The sequence below is a fragment of the Meleagris gallopavo genome, chromosome 1 (genome assembly GCF_905368555.1).
Source record: "Meleagris gallopavo chromosome 1, MGAL_WU_HG_1.1, whole genome shotgun sequence".
Lineage (NCBI taxonomy): Eukaryota > Metazoa > Chordata > Aves > Galliformes > Phasianidae > Meleagris > Meleagris gallopavo.
The window spans coordinates 86,290,300-86,317,538 of NC_139404.1; the positions used below are offsets into that span (position 1 = coordinate 86,290,300).

Consider the following 27,239-nt stretch of genomic DNA (forward strand, 5'->3'; position numbering starts at 1 on the left):
GCACAGATAAGTAAGCAGAATATTCTATGAAGTAGATCAATGATTAAAATAATACTAATTAGAAAAAAAAACAACAATAAAACAGAGTTTCTTTGTTGTTTTATAGTTTTTATTTATTACTTTAACTTAATCTACCAATAGCTTACATTTGTGGGTAGCCTCCTGACTGCTTTGGATCAAAAGATGCCTCTAAATTTTGGGAGCGGTGATTTCTGAGAATCTTTTGAATACTAAATGCCTTTGAAAACTAAATTAGCCTTTGACAGAATGAATTTCAAGTCTACATCAATAGTTCTGTATAAAACAAACACTTCTTATATTATTTTCAAACTTATACGTAAGAAAGAAATTAGTCAGCTAAAGCCAGGTTCACATCACTTGTATGCCCTGAGTTACAAAAAGCAAATACAGTTTATTTACATATAGAAGTGTATACATTTGTTTTTAGTTTTGTGTGTGTGTGTGCGTGTTTGCATGTCCAAGACCAACTTTCCATCAGAAATAATTGTGTGCAGTTACTTTACTCCCACTTGTGACCCCTGGGCTAAATCATGCAAGAGGAAACCCCTCACTGATTGCTTTTCAAGTTACATTTCTCAGTATAAATGCTTTAATAGAACTGAGTGAATAAAATGATGGGTAACCTCAACGGTAACAGTTCCATTACAGAATGTGTTTTACGGTTTATTTGTGAATATTTTACTCATTAATAAACCTGCTTCAGAAGAAGTAGAGGTGATTATCTTCAGATTTCAGAGCTCAACTTCCTGAGTTCTCACAGGTACATGATTTACAGAACATTAATAATAATAATATACTCTAGAACGTTTTATTTCTTTCTTATAAGTTTTAAGTAATTGTGCTCAGCAACAACATTAGAATATTGCTTATTCTAGAAATTAATTTAGTTTTATGAGAATTTGTGGCAGAATTCTCTCTACACATACTAATTAAGTTTATGTAGATTTAAGTGAAATTTCTAACTGTTACGTTAAAAAATATCCATATCTTATTGCAGAGTGAAAGCACTGATCTTTTGGTCTCCAGTTTTTTTCTCAGCTTATTTTTTATTTTAACTATTCAGAGCACAACCACAAAAGTCAGTGATGAATAAAAATTCTAGGAACACTCTTTCTACAAAGATAAACTGACAAATACAACAAACCCTTATTATGCTGTAACTGTTACCTCTCTTTGGTATATTCCTATGGAAATCATGAAGAGTTATTACATTGCAGCACACAAAGTGTTCCTGATTTTTCTAATTACAAATCACAGCCTGCTCAAAATGCATTTCTCTTCTGCAGTATTCATTGTGGGTGCTCAAATTCAATGAATTACACAAGGCAACATCAGCAACTTTTTATTAAAGACATTTTTTAGTAACTGAATAATTATATTTTATACTTTCTTCAATGTACTTGTCAGAGAAGATCTCTTCAGAACTTATTGAGACGTAAATTTTCAATCAGTTGAGGAAAAGTAAGTAATAGAGAACACTGTCAGCCATAAGACAACCCCTATCACACTTCTCTAGCTGGAGGAAAGTTTCCTACAGCCGTAACAGGAGAGCAACCAACACTGAACATTCACAGACACTAAATACAGCAGGCTGTGGTTTCCATTCAAGCGAAACCCACCAACATTCAAAGTATTTGACTGTTGAAACAGTTGCAGTTGAAACAGTTGCAGTTGATCATGTGTAAAGTGCAATGAACATTTTCCAAGTCAAATTATCCTTAGATGGTTGAGCTCAAGCTTCAGCTAAGTGACTCCCAGGAGAAAGAAAATATGTAGCAAGGAAGAAGAGTTTCTATTACCCAACAACTAAGAGGTACTGTTTTGGTTTTTTTAGATTCAAGTAGGCAACATACATCTCAAGGGGAAATCCCAACACAATGAGAATAATTGGACAGAAATTCAGTTGGTGCCTACCTTTTTCATCTTCAGCTACACCATAGCCTCTAAACTCTCTGTCTTCCTGTTACTCCCATTTTACTTGCACACTGGCACGCCCATCTGTTGACTTCTGATGAGTGAACCTTTCGGAATTTCTTAATACTGAATATCATGAAATAACTATTTTCGCACGAGCAAGTCCACTATAAGGTTTGACTGATCATTCTACCATGACTGGACAGTTATTGCTGGAAAATTGCCTTTTATATAGGGAACTTTATCTGCACACAGATGTAAAAAAAAAAGTTTGTGAATGACACATACAAACCCTGTCCTTGTTTCCTGCTCTGGCACCCTGACTGCTCACATTTGATCCTACAGAACAAGAGCCTGGGGCCTAAACAGAGATCATCTCCTGTGTCACCATCCCAAGACACAGCCCTACATTCATTCTGCAGTGCAGTCAGGAGACCTGTCACACAGGTTTGAAGAAGAGGGGGAGGGGGGAAAAAAAAAAAAAATCACATCAAAGCCACTTCAGAAATCTTCACTTAAAGTTTTTAAAAAATAAGTCAGGCAATAACTTTAAAACATATTTGTTCTATACACAGTTGAATAAATATATGAATAGAATTGTATGCATTTATATGGCATGTATTTTACAAAACTCAAGAAAAACAGATTGTTTCCAGGACTATTAGAGTTTTGCATGCAATCATCACTACTCTACTACTTTCAACACAGCAAGAACAAGTAATCATAGCATACTCTAGCACACTAAGTAAATGTAGTATAAAGTGGACCACTGCTAATGTCAAATCACGTATCACAGAATAACAGAATGGCTTGGGTTGGAAGAGACCTTAAAGATCATCTAGTTTCAACCCTGCTGCTGTGGGCAGGGTGGCCAGCCACTGGAATCAGACTGCCCAGGAAACCATCAAGCCTAGCCTTGTACACTTCCAGGAATGATGCATCTACACTTACTCTGGGCAGCCTGTCTCGGTGTCTCACCACCCTCTGAATGAAGAATTTCTTCCTAACACCTACCTTAAATCTCTCATTTTTATTTTAAATCCATTTCTCCTTGTGTCATCAATATCTACCTGCATAAAAACTCAGTCCCCCTCCGGGCTATAAGCTCCTTTCAAGTACTGGAAGATTGCACTGAGGTCTCCAAGGAACCTTCTCTTCCCCAAGCTAAACAAGCCCAACTCCATCAACCTTTCCTCACAGTGATCACTTCCATTTGATCATCAACACGACCCTCCTCTGGAACTGCTCCAACTGCTCCACATCCTTGTGCTGGAGTCTGCAAGCTTGGACGCAGTACTCCAGATTCCAGATGGGGTCCACAAGAGCTGAGCAGAGGGGGACTATCACCTCCCACTTCCAGCTGGTCACTCCTCTTCTGATGCAGCCCAGTATACAGTTTGCCTTCTGGACTGCAAGAGCACACTGCTGGCTCACGTTCAGCTTTTTGCCCATCAGGACCCCCAAGTCCTGCTCTACAGGGCTGCTCTCAAGGAGTTCATCTCCCAGTCTGTACTCATATCCGGGATTGGCCTGACTCAAGCACGACATCTTACACTTGTGGCCTTGTTGAACCCTCATTAGGTTCTCATGGGTCCACTTTTTAAGACTGTGCAGGTCCCTTTGAACAGCATTCCTTTCTTCTATAGTATTGACTGCATCACTCAAGTTACTGTCATCAGCAAACTTCCTGAGGATACATTCAATCCCACAGTCTAAGTCATTGTGATTAAAATGTTGAAGAACTACCATAAATACATGCCCCGTTTCCTAATGTATATGGCTTGAGTTTAGATCAGGTGCAATTTTTGGCAGTATATTAGCCAAAATTAGTATATTACTGTGATTAAACATATACAGAAGCTCCGAACAAATCATTATCAGCTACTTTTCTGTACTGTTGCCTACAGTGTTGCTATTATCCACAAGTCCTAATTTTTTTTTTCAAGCACGCTCTTATATTATGTTAAAAAATCCTCTATTTAGTGATTCAGCCTAAAAACTGGATTGCTATTTGAAATGTAAAAATGACATTTATCCATAGTCAGAATTCAAGTTAAAATATGTAGCCTAGTATAGGCAAGAGAACACATTTTTCAGTGGAAAACATGTATCCCTAATAATCACTAAGGTCTAAAGTACTTTAACTGTTTTCAGTGAAATCAAGTCATTGAGACTCACATGAATTATGTAAAGTAACCCATTATTTCTTAAGAGTAATAAAAAAACAGAAGCATGACCTTCTTCCAGAGCACTTGCATATTCAGGAATTTGCTACAAATTCCAATAAATGTTTCTTTTGAAAAACAATCCAACTCCTTAGTAAGTTCTGGAAATGCAGGAAATGCACAGTAAGTCACACGTACTGTTAAAACAACAACATTTATATTAATTAGTGAGAAGATAAAAGTGTGGAAAAGACTGTGATATGAAATGGTCATCTTTGACACCAAAAATAGGGAAGAATTCCATGAATTTGGCAATGCTTCCCCTTCCTTCCCCCGTTCTCTGAGGTGCCACTGGAGACATCTGCTAAACAAAACATGTTGTGTAATGTGTTGAGTAACATCTCAGAGGGGAAAAAAAGAGAGTGAAGAATAACCATGGAGTTAATGCTGGAGCACCAAACCTGATCGCTCATTCTAATATTTTCCATGTCACCTCTGCCATTACCTCTTCACATGCTCCCACCTATCTTCCCCTCTTGCTCCTTCACAAATACCCACTGGCTTTCTGCCCATTTGCAGCACATGCAGACTGCAGCAAAAGGAGGTTTCAGTCAGAATTTATTTGTAGTCTTGCATTATCAGTATCTCCTCTTGTCTATCTTCTATTTTAAAAGGAAAAAGGCACTTAATACTTGAAACAAATACATCCATGAGAAAAATCACCCGTGCAGTGTGACACGTGCCATATCACTCCACATAGCCACCTAGAGGCAGGGAGTCCTTGGACATTCTGCAGCTGTCCCACTCCATGACAAGGCAGAACACACAGCCCTCCACATATTCAGCCTCCCTGGCAAACTCTCACCCCTGGCTAACAAAAACAGTTGCACCTTTGTTGTCAGGAATTTCTGGTGTGCTGGAGCAGATAGTATCCCACTTCTGCTGCAGAAAGAACTCCAACTACTACAGTTGAAGGATTCTCTTTGAAAAAGGTACTGTGAACTCTTCTAATTTAAGGTTTAATCTTATTTTGTCCCTCTTTGTAGTTCAAGAGTTAGTTGTTTCTTCAGTTTCACTTTACTGCAGTGCCCAAGGGCTGGCAGAGATATGAATCTCAAAAATAAATAAAAAAAATAATCAGAATAAAAAACACTGCATTGCTTCTCTGTAACTACCAGTAAACCTGCCATTTCACTGCCATGTATTTTGCTTCTCACAGCATTAGACAAGTAAATAAACCACGACCATATAGTGAACTTATGTGGTTTTAATTACCAAATTTCCATATAATAGCTCACTTGGGTTTATAAAGCAACTTCCTGATTGGTACAACACTCACCAGTAACAAAGACATGTCACAGATTCATGGAGGATAGGGCTGGTTCATACATTATAAAATGAAAATACCTTCTAATCAAATCAGACTAAAAGAGTGAAGAAAGGCTGCCAATACAAAAACCCAAACACAGAAACGTTACCACAGTTTTGAGTAATGAATAAAAGGAGGAAGTATTTGTTCAATTCAATTTGTTCAATCAAAAGTTCCATGTTTTTGTGCATTAGTGTCCCTTGGAAGTGTTGGGGAGTGGGGGAGGAGGAATATATGACAAGAACAGCTCCTTAAAATACTACTCAAAAAAAACAAAAAAACAAAAAAACAAAAAAAAACAAAAAAAAAAAAAAAACAACTTCCTGAAGTTAAAATACACTTCTGGATTGCATTCGATTGGCCGAGAGTCTAAAATTGATCTAATCATAATTAGTATTTGCTGTAGATAATCTTGAATTTTTACGTGTAATTGCAAACCTCAAGTAATGCAAATAATTTTTGCTAAATCATTAAATAATCAAACTTAACAGTCAACTAATTGTTACTATATTATGCCAAAGAGATCCAGTTTGGACAAGTTTGTACGTTGTAAATAATGTAAGCAGAACTCACATAAGCAGCAAATACTCAAACAGAACATACTTTACACAGACCAAAAACTTGTTCTGAGAATTCTCACTTAACTTGTTTCATTAGAACTGTTTCAAATGTAAGAATAACATGCTTGCTTTGTTGTCCAGATCATCCAGTTATCTCTCTCACACTGAAGCTTTCTGTCATGTTCACTCTTACTCCTTTATCTATCAACAAAATCCACCATAATTTTGTTTTTCCTTAGCTCACAGTCTAAAAGTAACCCTTTGTTCCTTGTCAGGATATTTTTTTTTCCCCCCCATTTAAAGCCAAACAAAAATAACAGCCAAACCAAAACCACCATGCCTGATACTGCCTGCGCGTGTTCTGCACTTGTTAAATTCAGGATGACCTTTTCATTTGAAAATTCAGAGCATTGATTGAAATTGAAATTCAGAGCAGATACCACATCACTACTTTTAATTATGTTTATGAGAAGCCTGTGCAGCATCTCCTCCTTTAATGCAATGACCATCTCTCCAGTTGCGAGCGAGGCTGGTATCAATGATTAGAAAAGCATATTGGAGCTGTTTGTGATTACTATTGCCAAATTACTGGAGCCGACTCATTTATTAATGCTTAATGAAATACAAGAATATGTTGCTGCTGTTTCACTTACATGATTTGGAGAAGAAAAATCTTGAAAGCAGATTCAGATCAAAGAGGAATAGTTTATTTACGCAATCAGTTCAGAAAAGATTTGCTTTTTCCAGGTGATATCATTAAGAAATGCACACAACTTGTGAATAACTGTAAGCCTATTACAGTCAATGGGATTTTTTTTCCCCCATCAACTTCAGCAAAGCAAGATAGTGCCTAAATCAACAAAAAATTCTCTATGGTCTCTGAATTCTAGAACTATTCAGGTAGATATTTAATGAATTTAGGTATTTTAATCAAATTATCAATTCCTCTCAAGATGCTGACACACTACAACAGTGCTTTTGAAAGCAAACAAAGGATCAGGAGTACTGATAGCTTCATAGGCAAAGAGGAATGCATATGAAACTAAGATACATTGAAACAACTGAAGTTGTAACATCTTGCAGTAATTCCTGAATACACAGTGTTTATCTCCACAAGTATCAAAGCAGATATAAGTTCCGTGACTAATAAGCTATACTTGTCACAAGTAACTTACTGTTCCTCATAGAACCTTTCACTAATGAATAATTGAAAATTTGACTCAAATCAAAAACAGGAAAAATATTCAAATATCAATCTGTATACTGCCCACCACCCAATTACTTGCCAGAAGACATTTCAAAATACTTGTTTTGCAAGTTACTGTCATGCAGAAGAATAACAGTAGCCATCAGTTTAGATTAGTTCTGATCTGAATGTTGTAGCTCTCTCTTTCATTTCCAATACACTCACTATGTCACAGAGAATACTTATGAGAAGCACTGACAGAATGGCATTGAGAACTTCCAAGTCTCAGATTTGTAACTGAAGTGGGAGGGACAAAAGGGTTCAGGGAGACTTTGAATATCTGATGATCGTGCAGTGATTGGGGTTTTGTCCCTTCTTTGTTTTCATGGAAACAAGTGTAAATTTAACCCCCCCAGATATTTAGTAACATCCAAGTGCTTTAAGTTGTAATTGAGGGTCTTTAACTTGTAATTAGGAATTATTGGTTGGTGATGTATTTTTTGAACTCTAAGATCTGATTGTTGCCTCAGCCTAGAAGCAAAAGTCTCAAAGTAGGCCATTAGAGCTGGGTGGAAAACTGCTGTCAGCTTAGCTGGTGAACTCAGTTCACTTCACAGTACTCAAAAGTTCTCATGGCAGAAAAGCATTCTCAGCCACTCAAGCATACATCTCCATCATTAGCTTTGGCACAAAGGGAAACACGGTCATCTTGATAGCAACCTTACAAACATTTTGTTTGCATAATCGAACTACAGAGTGGGCGCTAATAAAATTAAATTGCTGCTCATTTTGAAAGTAGGGCTTGTCCTACCATTCTGCCTTTAGCATGACATTTATCAAGAGATAAGACAAACGTACCTCGAAAAGCTGTCAGGAAAAGTAGTACTAAAATTAAAATACTACGAAGATAACTGAGAGGAAAGTATCAAACAGCTGTGAAAATGATTTCAGAAGACATATGGAAGCTCTGTTAGATTATGATCTTCTAAAACATTCATCTATTGCTCTTGGGACAAAAAGCTAAGAATATATGAACACTCGAGGCTTCAAACATTCCGTTCAATTTAAAAGGTATCCATTCAGAAGCAGACTGAGCTGTCAATTGAATAAATAATTTGAGTCAATGCACAGAAGAATCATTTCCTAGCATTTCCTAGCAGTTTGCGTGGGTTTTGGTTGCTGGTTTTATTGTTTCTGTAAAGTTTTAAAGTGATGATTGAGTATAAATGCATTATAGAAAATCCTTCTCCCATTAAAAGGGAAACCCCTTGACCTTACGTAGAAAATTATCTTTGCTTCCAGTAATGGCAAAAGTGTATCTTCACAATGAGTATATTTTGATAATTAATGTCAGCAGGATCAGATAACAAAAAGTAAGCAGATCTCATTTTCTCATTCCAATGTGTAATGTGATTTTAATACTCTTTATCACTCAAGGTTACTGTACAGCTTGCCAAATACTAATATGAGTACCTCTTCATCAAAGTATTTGGACAACAGCAACCTCACCTGTGTAATTCATGGACATGGACCTTTTTTCTTCCATTTTGCTACAAAGCAAAATTAAACCAAAACAGGTGAGCATCTCAATGGCCACTGAGGTACTCTCTAGAAGTCAGTACTAGACTTACTCTGAAGTCTATGTGAAACTTACATATAGGTGAATAAATCCAAACATTTAGAAAAACAAGATGTTTTGTCAGCTTCAGAAGCAGTGCGCTAAAAAACAGCTAGCTATCACACAACTCCGCAGTGTGAAAAGACACATGCCTTTAACAGTTAAGCACTATCCAAGAAGTATTGTCTAGAAGATCTCCAGATGGACAATAAGTCTCAACATGCACACTCTCAATAGATATCAGTCTCAGACTGACTCCACAGAAGCTCACAGACTTGGGCTATTCAAGAGATTTTAGAAATTCTCAATATAAACAGCACAGTGGTCAAATCAACTGAATTTTCCATTTGTGCATGAACTCCAGTTATCAGATTTTGACAATGATATTTCAAGAGCAGCAAAGAGGAAGTTAATGAAGCATAACATTTGGATTCTGTAGAAGATGTGCATTTTGCTTCTGCACATGCTCTCTGTCCAATTTATAAATACAAAGAACTGATAAGAAAATACTTTCCCTTCTGCAGTAACTTTCAAATTGCTACCTTGATTTGAAATATCCTTAGTTCTCTGTCATACTGACAAGGTGTAGTGTTAGGCTGTTCTACATACACCAGCACTTGGTGTGGTCTTCAAAATCTCTGAAGAGGGTACAGTTATTCTAAGACAGAGAGCTCATAAGATACAAGAAAGTGCCAAAAATCATTTGCAACTAACTCCAGTGCACTGACACTTCTAAACAGTTTACCTTATAGTATTTTTAAACTAGTCGTTGAGTAACACGAGTACTAGATAGAGAGCATGGCATAATACAGTGAATTAATTTTGACCATTTTTAAATGTTTTACTTTAATTTTGAATAAAAGGACTAAAACTTCTCTAATTGAACTCAAGTTGTGGACTCTTGATTACTAATTATTCACAGAGGCATTAAAATCTTCCTTTTTAAAAAAGCACAGGTTACCATGTTAATTACCAGGTTAATTACCAGGTTAATACTTCTGTCTTTATGCACTTACAGGAAATACTTGTCCAAGTTAACTGACTAGATTTCCCTTCTTAGGAATATAGAGAAAAAAGGGATGATTTTCATCATTGCTCACCTCATCCTGAGATATGCATCTAAAGCAGGTCAGAGGAATCTGCTCCAGTGTACTCACTTATCTCCACTCATTACAAAAGAAGCCAAGGCAATCAGTTGTTCTACATATATTCACATCATAGGCATCAAAACTTCAACAAAATGAAAATCATCTTTAGTAACTAAATGCTTTCTTAGAAACCTGCAGTGTCATGACTTTTATTCAGAATTATCAAGGTCATTTAAAGATATTCCTTGGGAACACAATGAAATATTTTCAATATGATATGGGCTATTTAGCATTCATATATCATAAATCTACTTTTAGTTTTCTTACCGTGACAGGAACCATCCAGTTCTTCATATCCTACACTGCAGATACATCGTCCAAGAGGCACAAGCCAATCCCCATCTGCTCCACAATACAATTTTGGAGTATCACGTTCCTCAGCACTCTTCACACAGGAGCCTCGCACTTCCACCAGAGAGGAAGAATCAACCCTTGGAATAGTATCAGGAAACACGGCCAAGTTACGGACTGTGAAAGGGCATTTCTTGTAATAAACACGGACTGAGACCAAAGCAATACATGCTCCAATGTCCTGAAATGCAAGATAAAATCCTTTCTTGTTTATTGGCCCAACCTCACGAACTTCTGTGTTGAGTTTAAGAATGCGATCACCCAAGTCCATCTGAGTAAAGCTCTCATCAGCCGCAATAGTATCAATTTTAGTGTACTGGTTTGGCTTGAATTTTAATCCATGAGACTCATCTGATTCCATGTAGTAGAGATTAAAAGTTTCCTTGCAGGTTCCCACTACCCATGGAATACTGTTGCAGTCCCTCAGGGTAAACTTCATTTCCACATAAATTTTCTGTGCAGCATCACGGGAAATCCAGTTTGTTCGAAGCCAGTTGTTTTGGTTTGGTTCCATCACATTACATACCTGGTAGGTATGAATGGGATGATTGTGTTCATCCATTTCAGTAATGGCATCCCACTGAAAAGAAAACAGACTGTTTGAAAACCAAGGAAAAGATAAATTTTGCTATCTACAGAGCCAAGCTAGACACATATAAATCTGAGTACATGAAATCATGGCTTGATTAAAAATAATTGTTTGTGTAGAGATTAGAGGAATATCAGTAGTTAGAAGTAGATGCCAGCTACAGAAGAGTAGAAAAGTTTTCAGAAATTCTACAATAAATTTCTATGAATTAAAAAAAAAGTCTCTAATCAACATGGCTTCAATAGAAGACAGAAATAGTGGCCATAGTTCTCTTCAGTACATCTGAGATTATTCCTGGGCATGCAGTTCAATCGTTTATACTGAAACATTTGCTAGAACACTCCCAGTTGACATTCTGGTGAACTGCTGTCCAGCAGTCCTCAAAAACATTCCCATTACTCAGATGGGCACCACAAAGCACCTGCAGTGATCAATAGCTGGGACAAAGCCACTCTGCTTTGGTGAGTCTCAGGTACATGTATAAGCTGTCTTGGCTTACACAATATCAATATAGCATTAAGTATTGATTTCTTTCTTACAAAAACACAGAACTAGTTGTAGTTTTGTACCCAAAAATACTGCACCCCACCAGAAATTTTTAGTGTGGCCTTCTGGATATACTGTTCTCTTATGGCATTCTAAATATTACCTCATATAGTCAATAATCCAAAAGCTTGTTATTAAATATTACTAAAAACACCAAACTATGATGTTTTAATACAATGAAACATGAAAATACACACTATTTGTGTTCATAGCTGAGCATATTTGGAACAGATTATTTATAAATATACACTCAGTTAAAATAATTTGCCTGCTAAAAAGAAACATAAGGTTAAAATTGAGACAGCAGTTCAAAGTTGAAAAGTTTATGCAGCATTTTTGCTCTTAACAACTTCCTCATCTTTGCAGTTAGTTTGGTTAAATCCACAGTATGGCATTTAAGAATGTTATATTAATTGTATTCAGGTGTACATATGTAATATGTCAAAGCCCATGTTCAAATTATGCATAATATGCAATTTTGAGTACAATAGCAAGATAAGGACCTTGCACATTATTATTCAAACATGAATTCAAATATCTTTAGCCTGACGATACTCCCAAGCCACAAAGTTTTCTGCTTTAATACAGAAAATATCAGTATGTTTTACTTCAAAGATAGACTTCCAGTGATGCATTTTGACTACTTAAGCAGTACAATTTTCATAATGTCTACTTTGCTCAACATTACAACATTGGCCTTTCAGACTGAAAAAAATTAGGAAATATGAGTTCAGTTTAAAATTTTTAAGAAAAAAAATTTAAAGTTATCTTTTAGAAACATGGCAAAAAAAATACTTCATTTTATTCTGTGAAAAAGCAATGTATTATTAAGAGGTAAGGTCTTCATTTTTAGAAACATCCCCAGCCATCAGATGAATTTTAAGGCTCATGTGGAATTGTAAATATGTAGAAAGCCTGCTGGCTTTATTTTCTGAGTTTCAGAAACAACACTTGTTCCTAGATGAAAGTGGGGATATAACATTCCCATCTTCAATATCTTTCACAGAAATAAAGCATGCATGTGGGTGGAGAATTTACCCCTTCTTCTGCACAAGCAAACTGATCCATCATGGTGGAGATAGCAATAAAGAAGTAAATACTCTATGGTTTCATTAGACTGCAAACTTAGCAGCTGGAATTCAAGTGGAAATGGAATTCTAAATGGAGCCAGATATGGCCTGAAAAGTTAGATTTTTGATCACTGCAGTGTGTATTTGGGAACAACCCAGAACAATAAGCTCTCTACAAAAGTCAAGGTCTTTACAGACTGTAACTTTTGAGATTTTCTTTTTCTCTATCGCAACATGAGTAATAGCCTCAAGGTCTTATTTTAAAACCCATGAAACATACTTTAAAAATGATTGCTGGACAGGTAGTGGCCATTGGCTGTCTGTACTTCTTAAAAGATTCTTGTATTGCTAGACCTTATGACCTCTGTAAGTATAACATACATTCAGGAAGGACAAATTAGATCAGAATTCATGCCAACATCAGAACAAATTCAGATCTGGTAAAAATTGCACAATGGGGGACTAGTTACCACAGCACTCATCTCTGAACCATTGCTTCTAAATTAGATTTTGAGATATGATCAAAATATATCCTGTACCAAGTAATACATAATATACCAAGTAAATATTAGCGTTGAGAAACACAAAAGGACTTGCATTCTCTGACAGGCCTGGCCTCTCCTCTTGCCGCCAAGCACGCGGCACACAGTTTGAACTAAGATTCCACAGCCAGAAAGAATTAATAAAAGCGTTTAATTAAAATACATACTCTAAGCTTTAAAATCTTGACAGTCAAGATACTTTACTCCCAGCTGCCCCTCCCCTGACACAGCTCCATGCTGTGTTCAACATGTGTTCCATAGTTCCCTCAGGCCTTGTCGTTGTCACACAGAGCAGAGCTCAGCGCTGCCCCTCCACTCCCTTCGACGGGCTGTTGCCGCCATGAGGCCTTGAGGCCTCCCCTTAGCTCCTCTGCTCTGGGCTGTACCAACCACGGACCACATCCGCTCCTCTCTCACCTTGGCCTCCAGACCCTGACCCATCTTCGCAGCCCTCCTTTGGAGGCTTTTGGATAGTTTTCTGCCCTTATATTGTGACACCCAAAGGTACACCCAGTGCTCAAAGGGAGGCCATGAAGTGCAGAAGAGAGAAGGAAAACCCCTCCCCCTGCCCAGCTGGCGGTGCTGGTCCTGATGCAACCCAGGATACGGCTGGCCATAATTTTGCCCGGCACCAAAGTGAGACTGCCTGTCCTAAAGATCCCACTGTTTTCATTCTTGCCTTTCTTAAAAAACGTGCCAGCTACCAGACTAAGCAGATTCTCACTTCAGCAGCAGCCCTATTTGTGCCTGAAGGATTCACTATGGTGTTTTATTTTTATATGCAACCCTACAATAAGAAGTTTTTTCAGTTAATAGGGGTATTATTACTTCAACTAGTTGGAAATATTTAATTTATAATGGACTGACTGATATTTAGATAACTTCACATGTAGTGGAAAAGGCTTCTCCTACAAGTTGTCACATAGATGGGTGAATTAACAGTGGGCTCTTAATCTCAGCCACCAATCCCAGCAGTAGCAAAGTAATCTAGGACAGTAGTTTTAGCATCTTGCACCACACAAGGTTCTTTTTACTGATATTTTACTTCATTCAAAGAAAAAAGATACTTGGTAGCAGCTACTTAGGACCAAGCCCTTAGTCAGTAGGATAATTAACTGAAGAGTCCATCTATCCTTAGGACTTTTGCTGCATTTGTTTCCCAGGCTAGAAACAAAATGGGATAAGAGATTTGTGAACAAAACCTGCATACCTGAGCCAAACTACTGATGTGTCTTAGTCAAAGGCAAGTCCTTAAAGGTCATAAATCTTATCACTTATCTCACAAGAGAAGTAAGTTTTCCTTTTTAAAAAATCAAGGAACAAAATATGAATTGATCATGCTAAAAATATCTTTTTAATCGTTTTAGAGAGACAAATAATTCAGGAAATGTAACTGTCAATTAATTCTTATACAAAAAAATGGAGGCTGGCATTTGAAAAATCACTGAATCTGAACTAAGTGATAGGATCTTCTGACATACATCCCTTATGACTCACAGATGCCCGTTTGGAACAGGTCAGAACCCTAATAATAATCTATGGTTGTTATACAAGACTGTTGCTATCCAAAGCAAATTACATGTACAGGAAATTCCTGTAGCAAAGCGCAGTTAAGTAACAGAATAGTAGGTCCAAAGAGAGGGAAAAAAAGAAAGCAAATGGTAATTTTCACTAATATTTGATTGGTTCTTCTCTCATTATTATTTTTATGAAAGATTTTATTACTTGTTTGGGGTATCAGTCTTTTCCCTCTGGGACTCCACTGAAATCTACAATTCTCAGTTTCAACTGTTATCTGCTGACAATCTTTTTGATCTTATTTCCATGGAAACAAGCTGAATTGTAAAAAAAAACAAAAAAAAAACAAAAAAAAAAAAACACCTTTTTACATTATTTTTAAATTCTCTTATGCTCTCTCCAGTGAGATGATCTCCATAGAAATGGCATCAGAGAGGCCTAAGCTAGAAAGCAGCAACAGAGAAGAACCTGCACTTGGCATGCACAGTTTCTCACTGCCATCTACAAATGCAGACTTAAATTTATAGGTGCTCTAGTGACATTCAGATAGAAACAGCTATACTAGATAACAGATTTGGTCAATGAAAATGAACATTCTAAAGTTGTTCATAGTTGACAATTAAAACATGACAGTGAAAACTAGAAAGTTACTGTAAATTAGTTAATATTTTTCCCTGCTCCAATTCATTTTTCTTCATCTGAACCTTTTTTCATGTGAGACCTACAAAAATCCTCCAGTAGGCAGACCACTAAATTTCTTGTTACAGTAAGAACTATAGTCTGCAGAGCTTTCAAGCTTTCAAAAGATTTGTTATTCTGCAGCTATGTGTGAAAAAACATACCTCCAAAGGCCATTAAGACAAGTGACAATTTCTGAAATGTAACCACTGAATTAAAAAAACTTTTAAAAAAGCAGACAAAACCTGACAGTTATCCATGTACTTCTCACCAAATACAAGTTTGCACAACCAGCAAAAGAGAGCAATGGTTTAACTAGTTTTAATTTCACATTTAAATCATGCTGATCTGAAGTTGCTTATGGAATGCAAAAAATACATAGCACACATTAGATTAACTCTGCGGAACAATGGTTGTAACTCAGATTTAGGGGAAAAACTTTACATCTGTTTTCTACATGGGCAGTAGCACCTAGGCACTGACTATGACTAAGTCAATGGTAAATCTCGCAAATTGTATAGAAGTAAATTTAATTAGAAGGGAAGAAGAAAAATCAGAATTAAAAAATGAAAGAAAAATTAAGGAAGTTAAACAGAAGATATAGGAAAGTGGCAGATTATTTAGATCTCAAAATGCAAGGATTGCAAGGTCTGGACTGTAGAACAGCTGCTCTAAGCCTGAGGTGGCCAGGATGATTAAGAAAGATGTTAGTGTACCCAAAAATGCAAAATCCATAATGGTGAGTCACTTTCTGGTTATTGTCATGAAGCACTGAACAGATGCAAGAATGAGCTTCTACTGATGGTCCAGGTTTCCTTTGCTCTGTACATTATTATGGCATGTGTGAATGCTTTCTATTAAAAAAAAAAAAAAGGTAGCAGTACAGTCCCGCTCCAGCTTTATAAAAGATATCATAGTCCTTTCAGAAGGAAATCTTGAATCTTGGACATAGACCATTATAAATATACTAGACAAAATCAAAACTCTAAGAAGCACGGTCACATTTCAAAATACCTTATCTGATATGGGGCTCAAACTACCGAGGCAGTCAAACCATGTGGCCACCATCTAAGCAGTGTCATAAGGCATCAAAGGAAAAGATAATCATGGGTAATATTTTTGCTGTCTGGATACCACAGAGAAACTATCAAACAGAAGCCAAAAGTAATGACACAATCTCTTCCTTGAATCTTCAATTCTAGACCAAAAGGTAGCAAAGCATATTTGGAAAAGGGATACATTGAAAAATTTCACACGCATGCAGACACGCATCTCCTTGGGGAGCCCAGCTACTGATGAAATAGAGGAGGACACTTCCTAGCAGTTCCTCAGCCTCCCTTTCACTACTACTTTCACTACTCCTTATCTCTCTATCACTCGAGACCCAGGCACTCCAGCCTTTGTGACGAGCTCTGTGATTGCTCCTGCTACGGGTCCTGTGGCTGTTCCAAGTATTGTGATAAAAAAATTGCCCCCCTGAGAGCGCCACATCCAGAGGTACAGCCCTGTGGTCATTCCACAGAGACAAGCACTGTGGTTACTCCAAACCCTACAACGAACAAAAGAACTTGCTCCACAGTCACAGCTCCCAGCACTCTCCACTGACAGTGAGTCTAATTCCATCCAAGCTGGAACTAAGACAGATGGCTTTGCATGGCCATCCAGAACATAGCTTGTCCTTCATATTGCAGTTGTCACTGTTGAAACACACCACCAATTATTCTGATCACATCCACTATTTGGTGTCCAGTGTTCAGCAAGTGTTGATGAATGCCAGCCATTTTTTCCTCGTGGAGGAATTCAGTGACATACTTCCACATCACAGGCCATACAATCATAGAATGGCCTAGGTTGAAAAGGATCTCAAAGACTGTCTAGTTTCAACCCCCTTGCCATGGGCAGGGTCACCAACCACTATGCCAGGCTGCCCAGAGCCACATACAGCCTGGCCTTTGAATGCATCCAGGGACAGGAGTCATTTTCCTCACACTGCCCTGCTGCTGTCATCTATCACATAGCCACAAAACGTAAGGGAACATTGGTCAGTAGTTCTACCTCTACTGCCATACCACCACCATCTGCCTCTGACATCACAGGCAGACATAATGACATAGGACACACTACTTGCAGAGCAGCCCATATATATATATGTATATTTATATATGTATATGGTGTATATATATTATATATAAATATATATGTATGTCCACACGCAAAACAAGTGATACATAAGCAATTACTCATCACCCACCAAATGACACCCAGTCAGCTCCAAAGTCATGGCTGCCCTCTTGATGAATTCTCCACTATTTTTCAAGTTTGTTTCACATGGTATGGAATACCCCTTTGGCCATTTTAGGTCAGCTGTCCTAGTTCTGTCCCCTCCCAGCTCCTTGTGCCCCAAAGCTCTCTTGCTGACAGGACAGCAAAAGAAGCTGAGAAACTGTCCTTGGCTGCTGAGCACTGCTCAGCAGCAATGAAAACATCCATGCACTATCAATTTATGTATTTTTTTTCCCCCAAAGCCAAAACATTACATCATATCAGACACTATGAATAAAATCAACTCTGTCCCAGCTGAAATCAAGACAGCTGAGAATCCAGACTACCATAAGGGCAGGGAGAGATACCTGATAGAAAATAATAATAATAATAATGTCCCCAGTCCAAGAGCTGACCTTGCCTGCTTTATGATTTAGTGCATGCAATACTATCCTTAAATGACTGATTGCTTTTACCAGTCAACACCTTTTAAAGCCAAGAGCATAAAGCTAAGAAAGTGAGTTAAATGCATGCATTTTGAAGTGCTAGTTCCCTTGACTCTATACTGAAAGGAAATAATTCTAAAAAATAATTATACAAAGCAGTTATATAAACACTCAAAAGATGAAAAGTCTTACAAATACTAACAAATTAAATCATACTAAGACATAAAACTGAAAAATCAAAACTAAAGATACTTAGAGGAAAATTAAGTGACAGATCACTTACTTTCACCAGCATACACTACTGGTTACAGCAGTGAAGAGCTGGCTATAGCAGTGTAGATGCCTTTTATCTGACACCACTCACCCAAGTGAACTGAAGCAATGACACTTCTAAAATTCTTTGCATCACAGCTATATTCCTTTAAGCACATTGCCACCCCAACAGGCTCCTTCAGAACTGCTACTGGTCCTCTTCAACTGTTGTGCTATAACATGAAACAGAGCCCTCTCCCATTGTGTACAGCAGGCCGAAATATTTGCTGCTAAGTTGCTGATGAACAACTGAAGGTGTGCATTTTTCATTGATTACTTCATGTCATCATCATCACACAAGCAAGTATTATAAGTATTATTACTATGTACCAACAACAAAATTCATTAGTTCATTTTCTTTTCAAGCTACTTATCCTTTTCGAATGATCAGTATCAAAAGAGGAATGACCACAACTGGAGGAACAAAGGGATGACAACTTGCTATTACTAAGATTGCAAGGGATCACATCAAGAAACTAAAATCAAAGCCAAAAGCAATATTGTCCTACCCTGCTGTTAAGTGAACCTCAGATGTTCTGGAAGGAAAGTCTGAGAGATGAGCAGGAAAACTAATTATTGCAAGCTGAATAACATAAGCAGCAGCTCTATTTATTTGCACATAAGTTCCTAAGTTTATTCAAACTTTCTACATACATGCATTAAAACTTTATGTATTTTCCTGGTTTAATAAGTGTGGCGCATTAACATTCAGCTGAATAACTTCAATTACAGGCTGGAAATATACTTAATCAATACATATAGAGACAAATAAGTGAAATAAAATTCCAAAGTCTCCAATAGGTATAAACAGATTTTCAGATACTCATACCAGCTGCATCCATAAAATCTGAAGCAAAAACAGAAGAAAACAAAAGGGAGAAAAAAAAAAAAACAAAAAAACAAAAACAATAACACCCAAAGAGTCGGTGGTGTCTTCCAGCAAATTAATTTCCTCATGCTTCCTATATAAATGTGTATATACTGATAGCTTGTCTAGCATTGTCTTCTTTGGGAATCCAGGCTCAACAGTACTTGTTTAAAATTCCCTGGTGTCCATCCCACTTCCAATTGCACAAAAGGAAGAAGAATCTTTATTTTCATACAGTATACATAAACTGGTATTGGTAATAATCCACTCGCTAGAGCCAAGGAGAGTATCAGTACAACCTGCTCAGATATTTCCTCTTCTCTACCTGGCAGTCCCTTCTTCAGCTGTAGCTGAGTAAGATACAAAAACTACAATAACAAATAATATATATGCTTTTTCAGCCTCCTCCCGTAACCCACATTTTTAAGTAGATAAAAAACAAAGATATTTGGTAGCTCAATTTGTGGCAAAGCTAAGGAGTAAAAGAGAAAAATTATTTTACTAGCTTGAGTAGACAGAATAGCCTTTCATATAGCTTTGTTTATAAACTCAGTGTAAAGTGTATCCTGTCTTTTCCTTGTTGCAGGTACAGCTTCAATTAATTTGGGTACATACCGAGTACTGATTTGTTCATGACTGCATATTTGGTGGTGGAGTAGGTTGGTATATCTACGTTCATCAGTTTGCAATCTCTTTAGATTCATGCAAATTAAGGAACATTTAGAAGGGATTGATTTAACACATAAATCCCTGTGATGAGTTACTGTAAAGGACACAGCAGAAAACACTTTCTGTGGCATGCCAGGTAAGTCTCCAACACTTTTAAGATAATGGACATTTTGAACGTTCATGTCCCTTTCCCTTATGGGTGGGATGCAGCAGGTACGTACAGATGTTAAGTAACTATATATCCCTTAAGTGTATTGTTCCAATTTTTAAAGGGAAAAGAGCACGTACAGAGTGAGTTGAAGAGATGTATCTTCTATTTGCTCTATTGTTAGTTCACTAAGCACTGTTTTCTTAGAAGAACAAATAATTCACCGTTAGATATAGTTAGCAAACTTCAGTTGTCTAAAAGGGCCTTGTTTGTAAGATGAGTCATCACTCACTGAGCACTCTCTGTTAGGAGCATGTCCTGAGAAAGTCAGCTGCAGTTTCAAGGAAACCATTTCTCTCTGATGGATGGAGGCATAAACATCATCTATCTTTTATCCCTTTGAAGGGATGGATTGAACATAGCTGTAAAAATAAAATGTAGTGACATTCCACCATATCAAAAACTTTACTTCCACCTAACATCTAATTAAAGCATCTTTTCTGCACCTCTTATGGAAAAGATTTTGAAGCTTCTTCAGACTCATGGTCCCATAAAAGCAGTTCCTTTCTACTTGCAACAATGTCAACTGTCACAATTTTAGCTGTTAATAATCTACCGCAGTTATAGAATCATAGTATCATTAAGGCTGGAAAAACCTAGTATCTAGTCTAAATCTTTTCCAGATTAAAACCACTTCCCCTCGTCCCGTCACTACATGCCCTTATAAAAAGGCCCTCCCCAGCTTTCCTGTAGACCCCTCCCAGGTACTGGAAGGCTGCTATAAGATCCCCCCAGAGCTTCTCTTCTCCAGGTTGAAGAGCCCCAGCTCCCTCAGGCTGTCTTCATAGGAGAGGTGCTCCAGCCCTTTATCATCTCTGTGGCTCTCTTCTGGACTGCTCCAATAGTTGAATGTCCTTATTATGTTGGGGGCCCCAGAACTAGATGCAGTACTCCAGATGGGATCTCTCTCCACCTGGGAGGGTTTCTTGATGCCTTTCTTGATGCAACACAAGATACAGTTTCTGGGCTGCAAGCACACATTGCCAGTTCATGTTGAATCAACTGACACTCTCAAATCCTTCTCTTCAAGGCTGTTCTCAAATCATTCTCTGCCCAGCCTGTACCTGTGCTTGGGATTGCCTCGACCCAGGTGCAGAACCTTGACCTTGTTGAATTTCATGAGGTTTGCATAGACCCACATCTCAAGCCTGTCCAGGTCCCTCTGGATAGCATCCCTTCCCTGTGGCATGTCAACTGCACCACTCAGCTGGATGTCATCTGCAAACTTGCTGAGGGTGCACTCAATCCCACTGTTCATATTACCTACAAAGATGTTATATAGCAGTGATCTCAGCATTGATCCCTGAGGAATGCCACTCATCACCAGACTACACTTGGACACTGAGCCATGGACCGCAACTCAGAACGTGACCATTCAGCCACTTATCCAGAAAGTGATCCATCCATCAACCCCAATTTTCTCCAATTTGGTAACCAGGGTATCGTGCAGGTCAGTGTCAAATGCTTTGCACAAGTCCAGGTAGATGACATCAGTTGCTCTTTCTTTATCCACTTATGCTGCAACTCCATCATAAAAGGTCACCAAATTTGCCAGGTATGATGTGTCATTGGTGAAGCCATGTTGGTTACCACCAATTACCCCACCTTTATTTTCTATGTGCCTTAGTAGAGCCTTCAGAAAGAACTGCTCCATGATCTTGCCAGGCAGAGGAAGACTGGCCTGTAGTTCCCTATATCTTTTTTTCCCCCTTTTTGAAAATGAGGGTTTCCCCTTTTCTCATCAGTGGGAACTTCAGACTATGACAACCTTTCAAATATGATGGATAGCGATTTGGCAACTTCATCTGCCAATTCCCTCAGAATCTATGGATGGAGCTTGTTGGGTGCTCTTCAGCTGCTCTTTTCCTGGTCTGTGATCAAACTCCAGGACCAGGGCAATCATTACCACCACCAGTCTCAAAGCTGGGTGGGTTGAAGATCCCCTCTCCAGGCAACTCTAGTTTAAAGGCCTCCTGACTAAATTGGAAAGTTTGTTGTCAAAGACGGTCTTCCTCTTCTCTGAGAGATTAACTCCATCTGCCCCAGAAGACCAGGTCTCTCAAAACTAATTCCATGACATAAGTATCTGAATTCCTGTTCATGTCAGCACTCCCTTAACCATTTATTGATTTTCTTAATTCTATCAGCCCTTTCATTCCCCATCCCTTTAACTGGAAGGACTGATGAGAATACTATTAGAGTGCTCCCAAGTCCCAAGTCCTTCACTACTGCTCCAGCTCCTTATACTCCTTGATATTCTTCAGGTTGTCGTGTCACTGATGCCTACTTGAAACAGCAGCAGCATTTAGTCTATGGGACGTACAAGGCCTGGCAGCCTCTCTGTCACATCCCTGTTGCAGGCTCCTGGCAAGCAGCAGACCTGCTAGATAACTGGTACCTCTGTGCATACCAAAATAAAACTAGGAATTTGTTTTTAAAAGTTCTAGTCATTCAGTAGAAGTTAGTGTTAACAGAAGTCAGCATCATGTGACTACCTCACAACCTACCTCAACTAGATTCTTCAGTGATCAGAGGCCACGTGGTTGTATACCATGCATCTATCCAGCACAAAATACAAAGAAATGTATAAAGCTGAAAACTACATGTCAAAGAGAAAAGACAGTAAGAAACATGTAGCAAGGGCAAACTTTTCCCCCAGAAACCAATAACCACAGTGTATTAACTGCTACTCTTGGCAATTTGGTGAAAATTTGAGCACTTGCATTCTTCTACAAGAGCAACACCACATACTATGAAGGATATCAAGCCTGAGCCATATAGTTTTTATTTTAAAAATACACTAATTATTAAAAAGACACTTAAACTTGATATTTTCATTTGCTTTTAAACTTAGGAGACTCTTAGAAGAATGTTGATAATTCTTAGCTTAAAACCAGTTTTTCCTGTATCACGATTAACAATATCTTCACATTTTTCAGTTTTTTTCAGTCTAGCTGCTGCAAGAACAGCAACTGAATGAGACTTCTTCCACCTGACTGAAATCTAGAGCCATATTTGGATTTCACTGTAAATAAGCTGATTTGAAGACATGCTGAGCAGAAACAAGCTAATGACAATTCATAAAAACTGTGATGTTCAAGGACTATCAACTGGAGGTCAAGTTAGACATGAGGATTCTTTAATCACTCACTGAAATAAAGACTACACTTCCTAGCATGCTGTGCTTCAAGAATGTTGTAGCTCAGTTGTCACCACCATCATTCTCCTAAGCAAACTATAATTCATTACATTACAGCTGAACACAGTTGCAGAGATATTAGCCTGGTGTACCTGCTTAACATATTGCCTGCCAGCAGGATACCATTTCAATGCAAAAATAAGACTCATATAGGCATACATTTTCTGAGTATCCAAAACAAGGAACAGATTTTGGTATAAGCCTTCATGTGGTAATGTCGGTTTTTTTGTTCTTGTTTTTTTGCTTTTTTGGTTTGTTTGTTTGTTTGTTTGTTTGTTTTTTTTTTTAATGAAGAACATTAGCAAGATTTAGATTTTTATTTGAAGCTTCCACACAAGTCCAGGTCTTCATATAATGAATTTAAGATAGTTTAGCAACCACTTGATCTAGTTAAGAAACATTGGGAGAAGCTATACTATGGGAGCCACTCTATCATACAGTAAAGTATTTATCTGAAGGGGGAGTCATCAAGAGGTTTTCACAACTTGGGCTTTTCACAGCATGGTTAAATAGAGGACTTCAGAATGAAAGTCTGCCTCATAATTAAAAACAAACAAAAAACCTATTCTACTGTTAAATACATAAACATTGCCATCAAATAATTGGTTATGATCACTGTTTAGTTTTAGTAGCTCTAATGTTCAGGCATTATTGCCTATTTTTTGTGATTGCAGAATGACAACTATACAATGCTTCTAGTTCCCTACAAAATGACTTACTAACAAATGATCAAACTGGAAAGCTGAATTCTGAAGTTCCCTCACAGTGAGGATGCAAAATAAATCAAAAAGCAGTAATTCTTCCTTCTTACAGAAATGACCTAGCTGCCTTTAGAACTTCCTCCCTCTTTGATCTTTGTGTATTTGGGACAAAACCTGGGAACAAAATATCTCCCCACAAACCTTGGTTATTTGGGTGAGAAAAAATAGGAGCCTTTAAGAAGGGAAGGAGATGCAGAAAACACCAAGTCTCTTCATGCAATGGAACAAGGGATGCAGCTTTTTCAAGAACACAGGGACAATCCATAGAAGATGGAAAAGAAGCATATAATCCCAGACACCAGATCAATTTGACAGTACTTTAGCACATTCTTCTCTCCGTCAATCACAACCATGTAGACAGGAGTAAACAGACAATGACTGTATTTGATTGAAATAGATTTAACTCATCTTAAAAATGAATATTTTTTTCACTGCATATTGTTTGTGATACATAGCCACACAGATTGCATGACACTTTTCTGTACCCCATCTACAGTACAAGGCTCTTGAGAGTTTTCATGAGAATCAGTCTCAAAATTTTCACTTTTATTTGTCAAATTGATGAGACGTGTATGAAGTCCAGTTTCAAAAATTTGTCTGCAATACATTTTGAACTATATAATCTGCTAATCATAGTCTCAATATCTTCTGATGAAGTTACATGCCTGGGAAATATAAGTACTTGCCTAGAGAATGGTGTGCTAAATTCAAGTCATCCTCTCCACCCTCACCCTCCAAAGAAGACAGCACAACTCTTTCATAAGCCTTGCCAACTTTTTGCAGAGAGGTCATTGTGTTATCTCACAGTCTATGCTCAGATAAACCTCAGACGATTGCCAACTAGAAACTATGTGGGGGTATTTAATGTTGTTACTTGCAATACAGTGCTCTTTTGCTCAAAGATGAGATGGAGGATGTTCAAAATGAAAACTAGTTTTGTACATAAATTGAAATATGTAGAGTATTTCCCTACAATTCCTTCTCAAGATTGCAGTCATCTCTTGAAGCAAATACATTAAAGTAAATGTTCATATATGTATGTTTTCTAATAAGCTCTGACAATAATTAGCGTGCAGGAAGCTGGAATATTTTAGTGCATTACTATCATTGTTTCCATCCAACCTTACAAAAAGTTTCAGTGATCTTTACCACTACCAAGAAATCCATACAATATGCATAATAAAGTAAATGGCACTTAATAACTATCTATGCTTCCATTTCAGTTCCATTATTAAGTATCAGTTTCTGAAAAATAATCTTGCCGCTTTTCAGAAAAGCTAATTATCTGATTGTTCAAATGTTTCAAGTACACTAAGCACTCTGAAATTCACCTTTTACAATTACTACTGATAAGAAAAAAATCACTGAAGCAATGGAGAAAACAGGAATTTGATGTGGGATAGAACAGAAACAAAGTTGACAGTATTTTTGTATTCAGCTGCTGTATTGCTCATTGTTTTGATCTTGTAGAAAATGTCATCTCAGCATAGCTACAAAAATATTTGTGTTATGCAAATAGAAACAAAGGACTCTATACTGAAGCCTCAACTAGCAAAAATACAATACATATGAATGGCCTAAAAATTCAAGAGTTTATTCATAGAAAAAAAATGATTCCCTTCCCCAATGAAATAGGATTTCTCTATCTGACCTCATTCAGAATAATTTCTTTGAAATATGGTAGACAGCCAATATCTTTACAGATTTCATAATTCTTTGCACTGCATGTTTATTCTTCCATAAACTTTATATTTGCAAAAGAGGCAACTGGACCCAGGATTAAGATAAGAAAGAAAAACACTGTAAAATTTCAGATGAAAGTCCCTTTAAGCAGCCTCTGTCCAATAGGATAACCTATTTGTTACAGAGAGTGAATTATAAACGTCTACCCATATGTTTTCCACCATTAAGAAAACCACAGTACTCTATAAAAAGCTCACACTGGGACTAGGAAATGTCAGATTCCTATGTCAAATCTAGAGCTAAGATTAAAACCAGTATATCAATAATTCTGACCCTCTGATAATTGATAGGAATCCCTATTTTGACTCCAGTTTTCCCAAATGAATTTCAGAATGCTTAGGTTCTGGGCAGCCTGGTCTAGTGATTGGCAACCTTGCCCATGGTAGTGGGGTTGAAACTAGATGAACATTATGGTGCTTTTCAACCTAGGCCATTCTATGATTCTATGATAGCTGTCAGCTATGTCTATAAATACAGCTTTACCACATTTCCTAGCCCTAGAGAGATGAGATCTTAAGTGCATAACTTTCTTGGCTTGCACTCGCCCTTTTCTTGCTTCCTAGTCAAAACAGGTTTATTTACCTAGACTTACAGCAAAGCCACTTTCGGACTTGAAAATAAAACAATAATGAGTTAAAAGTATAGAAAAGTCCTTGTCCAAATACAGCAAGATACCCAACTTCTTACTAAAAAGTCCAAAAACTGATCAGAAGTGTCTGGGTCAGGTACTGAGGGTTCATTACTACTCCATACTTGCTAAGTGTTTTTCTTCTAGGTGACTACCAGCTCCACCTCCTACTACTTATATTTCTTTCAAGTTGTGAAGGCTGTTACTTGGAGCCAGCTTCAAGCTAGTGTTTAGTGACATATTGCTTGTGCCCAAGAGCTGCAGATTTTGTTCCTACCCCTACCACACACACAATCTACAGCACTACTTGTTCCTGCTGCTGCAGTTCACAGCAGTTTAGTTGTTTGAAGCTGGAACTTTGACTGTGTCGGAGACTACTCCACAAAACAGTTTCACAACACTGGCTACTTCTCTTTGAGTCCACTTCTCAGAAATTTATTTTTAATTATCTCAGCAATACGATTCACAATAAACTGTTAATAGTACAACTGAGAATGGCGTGTTAGTGCAGCAGAGCAGCTTGGCACACTATCTTTGCTGCCAAGGTATCAAGAAATCATTCAGTCAGTTGCTAAGAGCTCCATCCCTATCTTTTTGATGAATATTTCATGAATCCAGCATTCTAGAAGATAACTATTTATACATACAGTTCCTAATCTTATGATCATGGACACATCAGGTAATGACAATGATAGTTTTTCAATAAATCACACAACCAGACTCAGTGATTTATTTTACTTAAATTTTTTTTTTTTTGTCTAGTGTTCTATCCGTCAGCTCCTACCAGAAAATCCAGCTGTTTTAATACTAGTGTTTTTTTTCTTTTTTATATACAGAAACTTTACAGGGTACACTGTTAACATCTATT

The 27,239-nt window shown here is 37.5% G+C and overlaps 1 protein-coding gene across 1 annotated transcript in view; it reads right to left on the reverse strand.

Moving 5' to 3' along the window:
- Positions 1-27,239, reverse strand: part of LOC104909327 (ephrin type-A receptor 6) — a 450,149-nt gene that overhangs the window by 303,282 nt on the left and 119,628 nt on the right. The window contains exon 3 of the mRNA XM_085239360.1: positions 10,249-10,912. Coding sequence (XP_085095486.1) covers positions 10,249-10,912 — 664 coding nt within the window. The remainder of the gene's footprint in view (positions 1-10,248; positions 10,913-27,239) is intronic.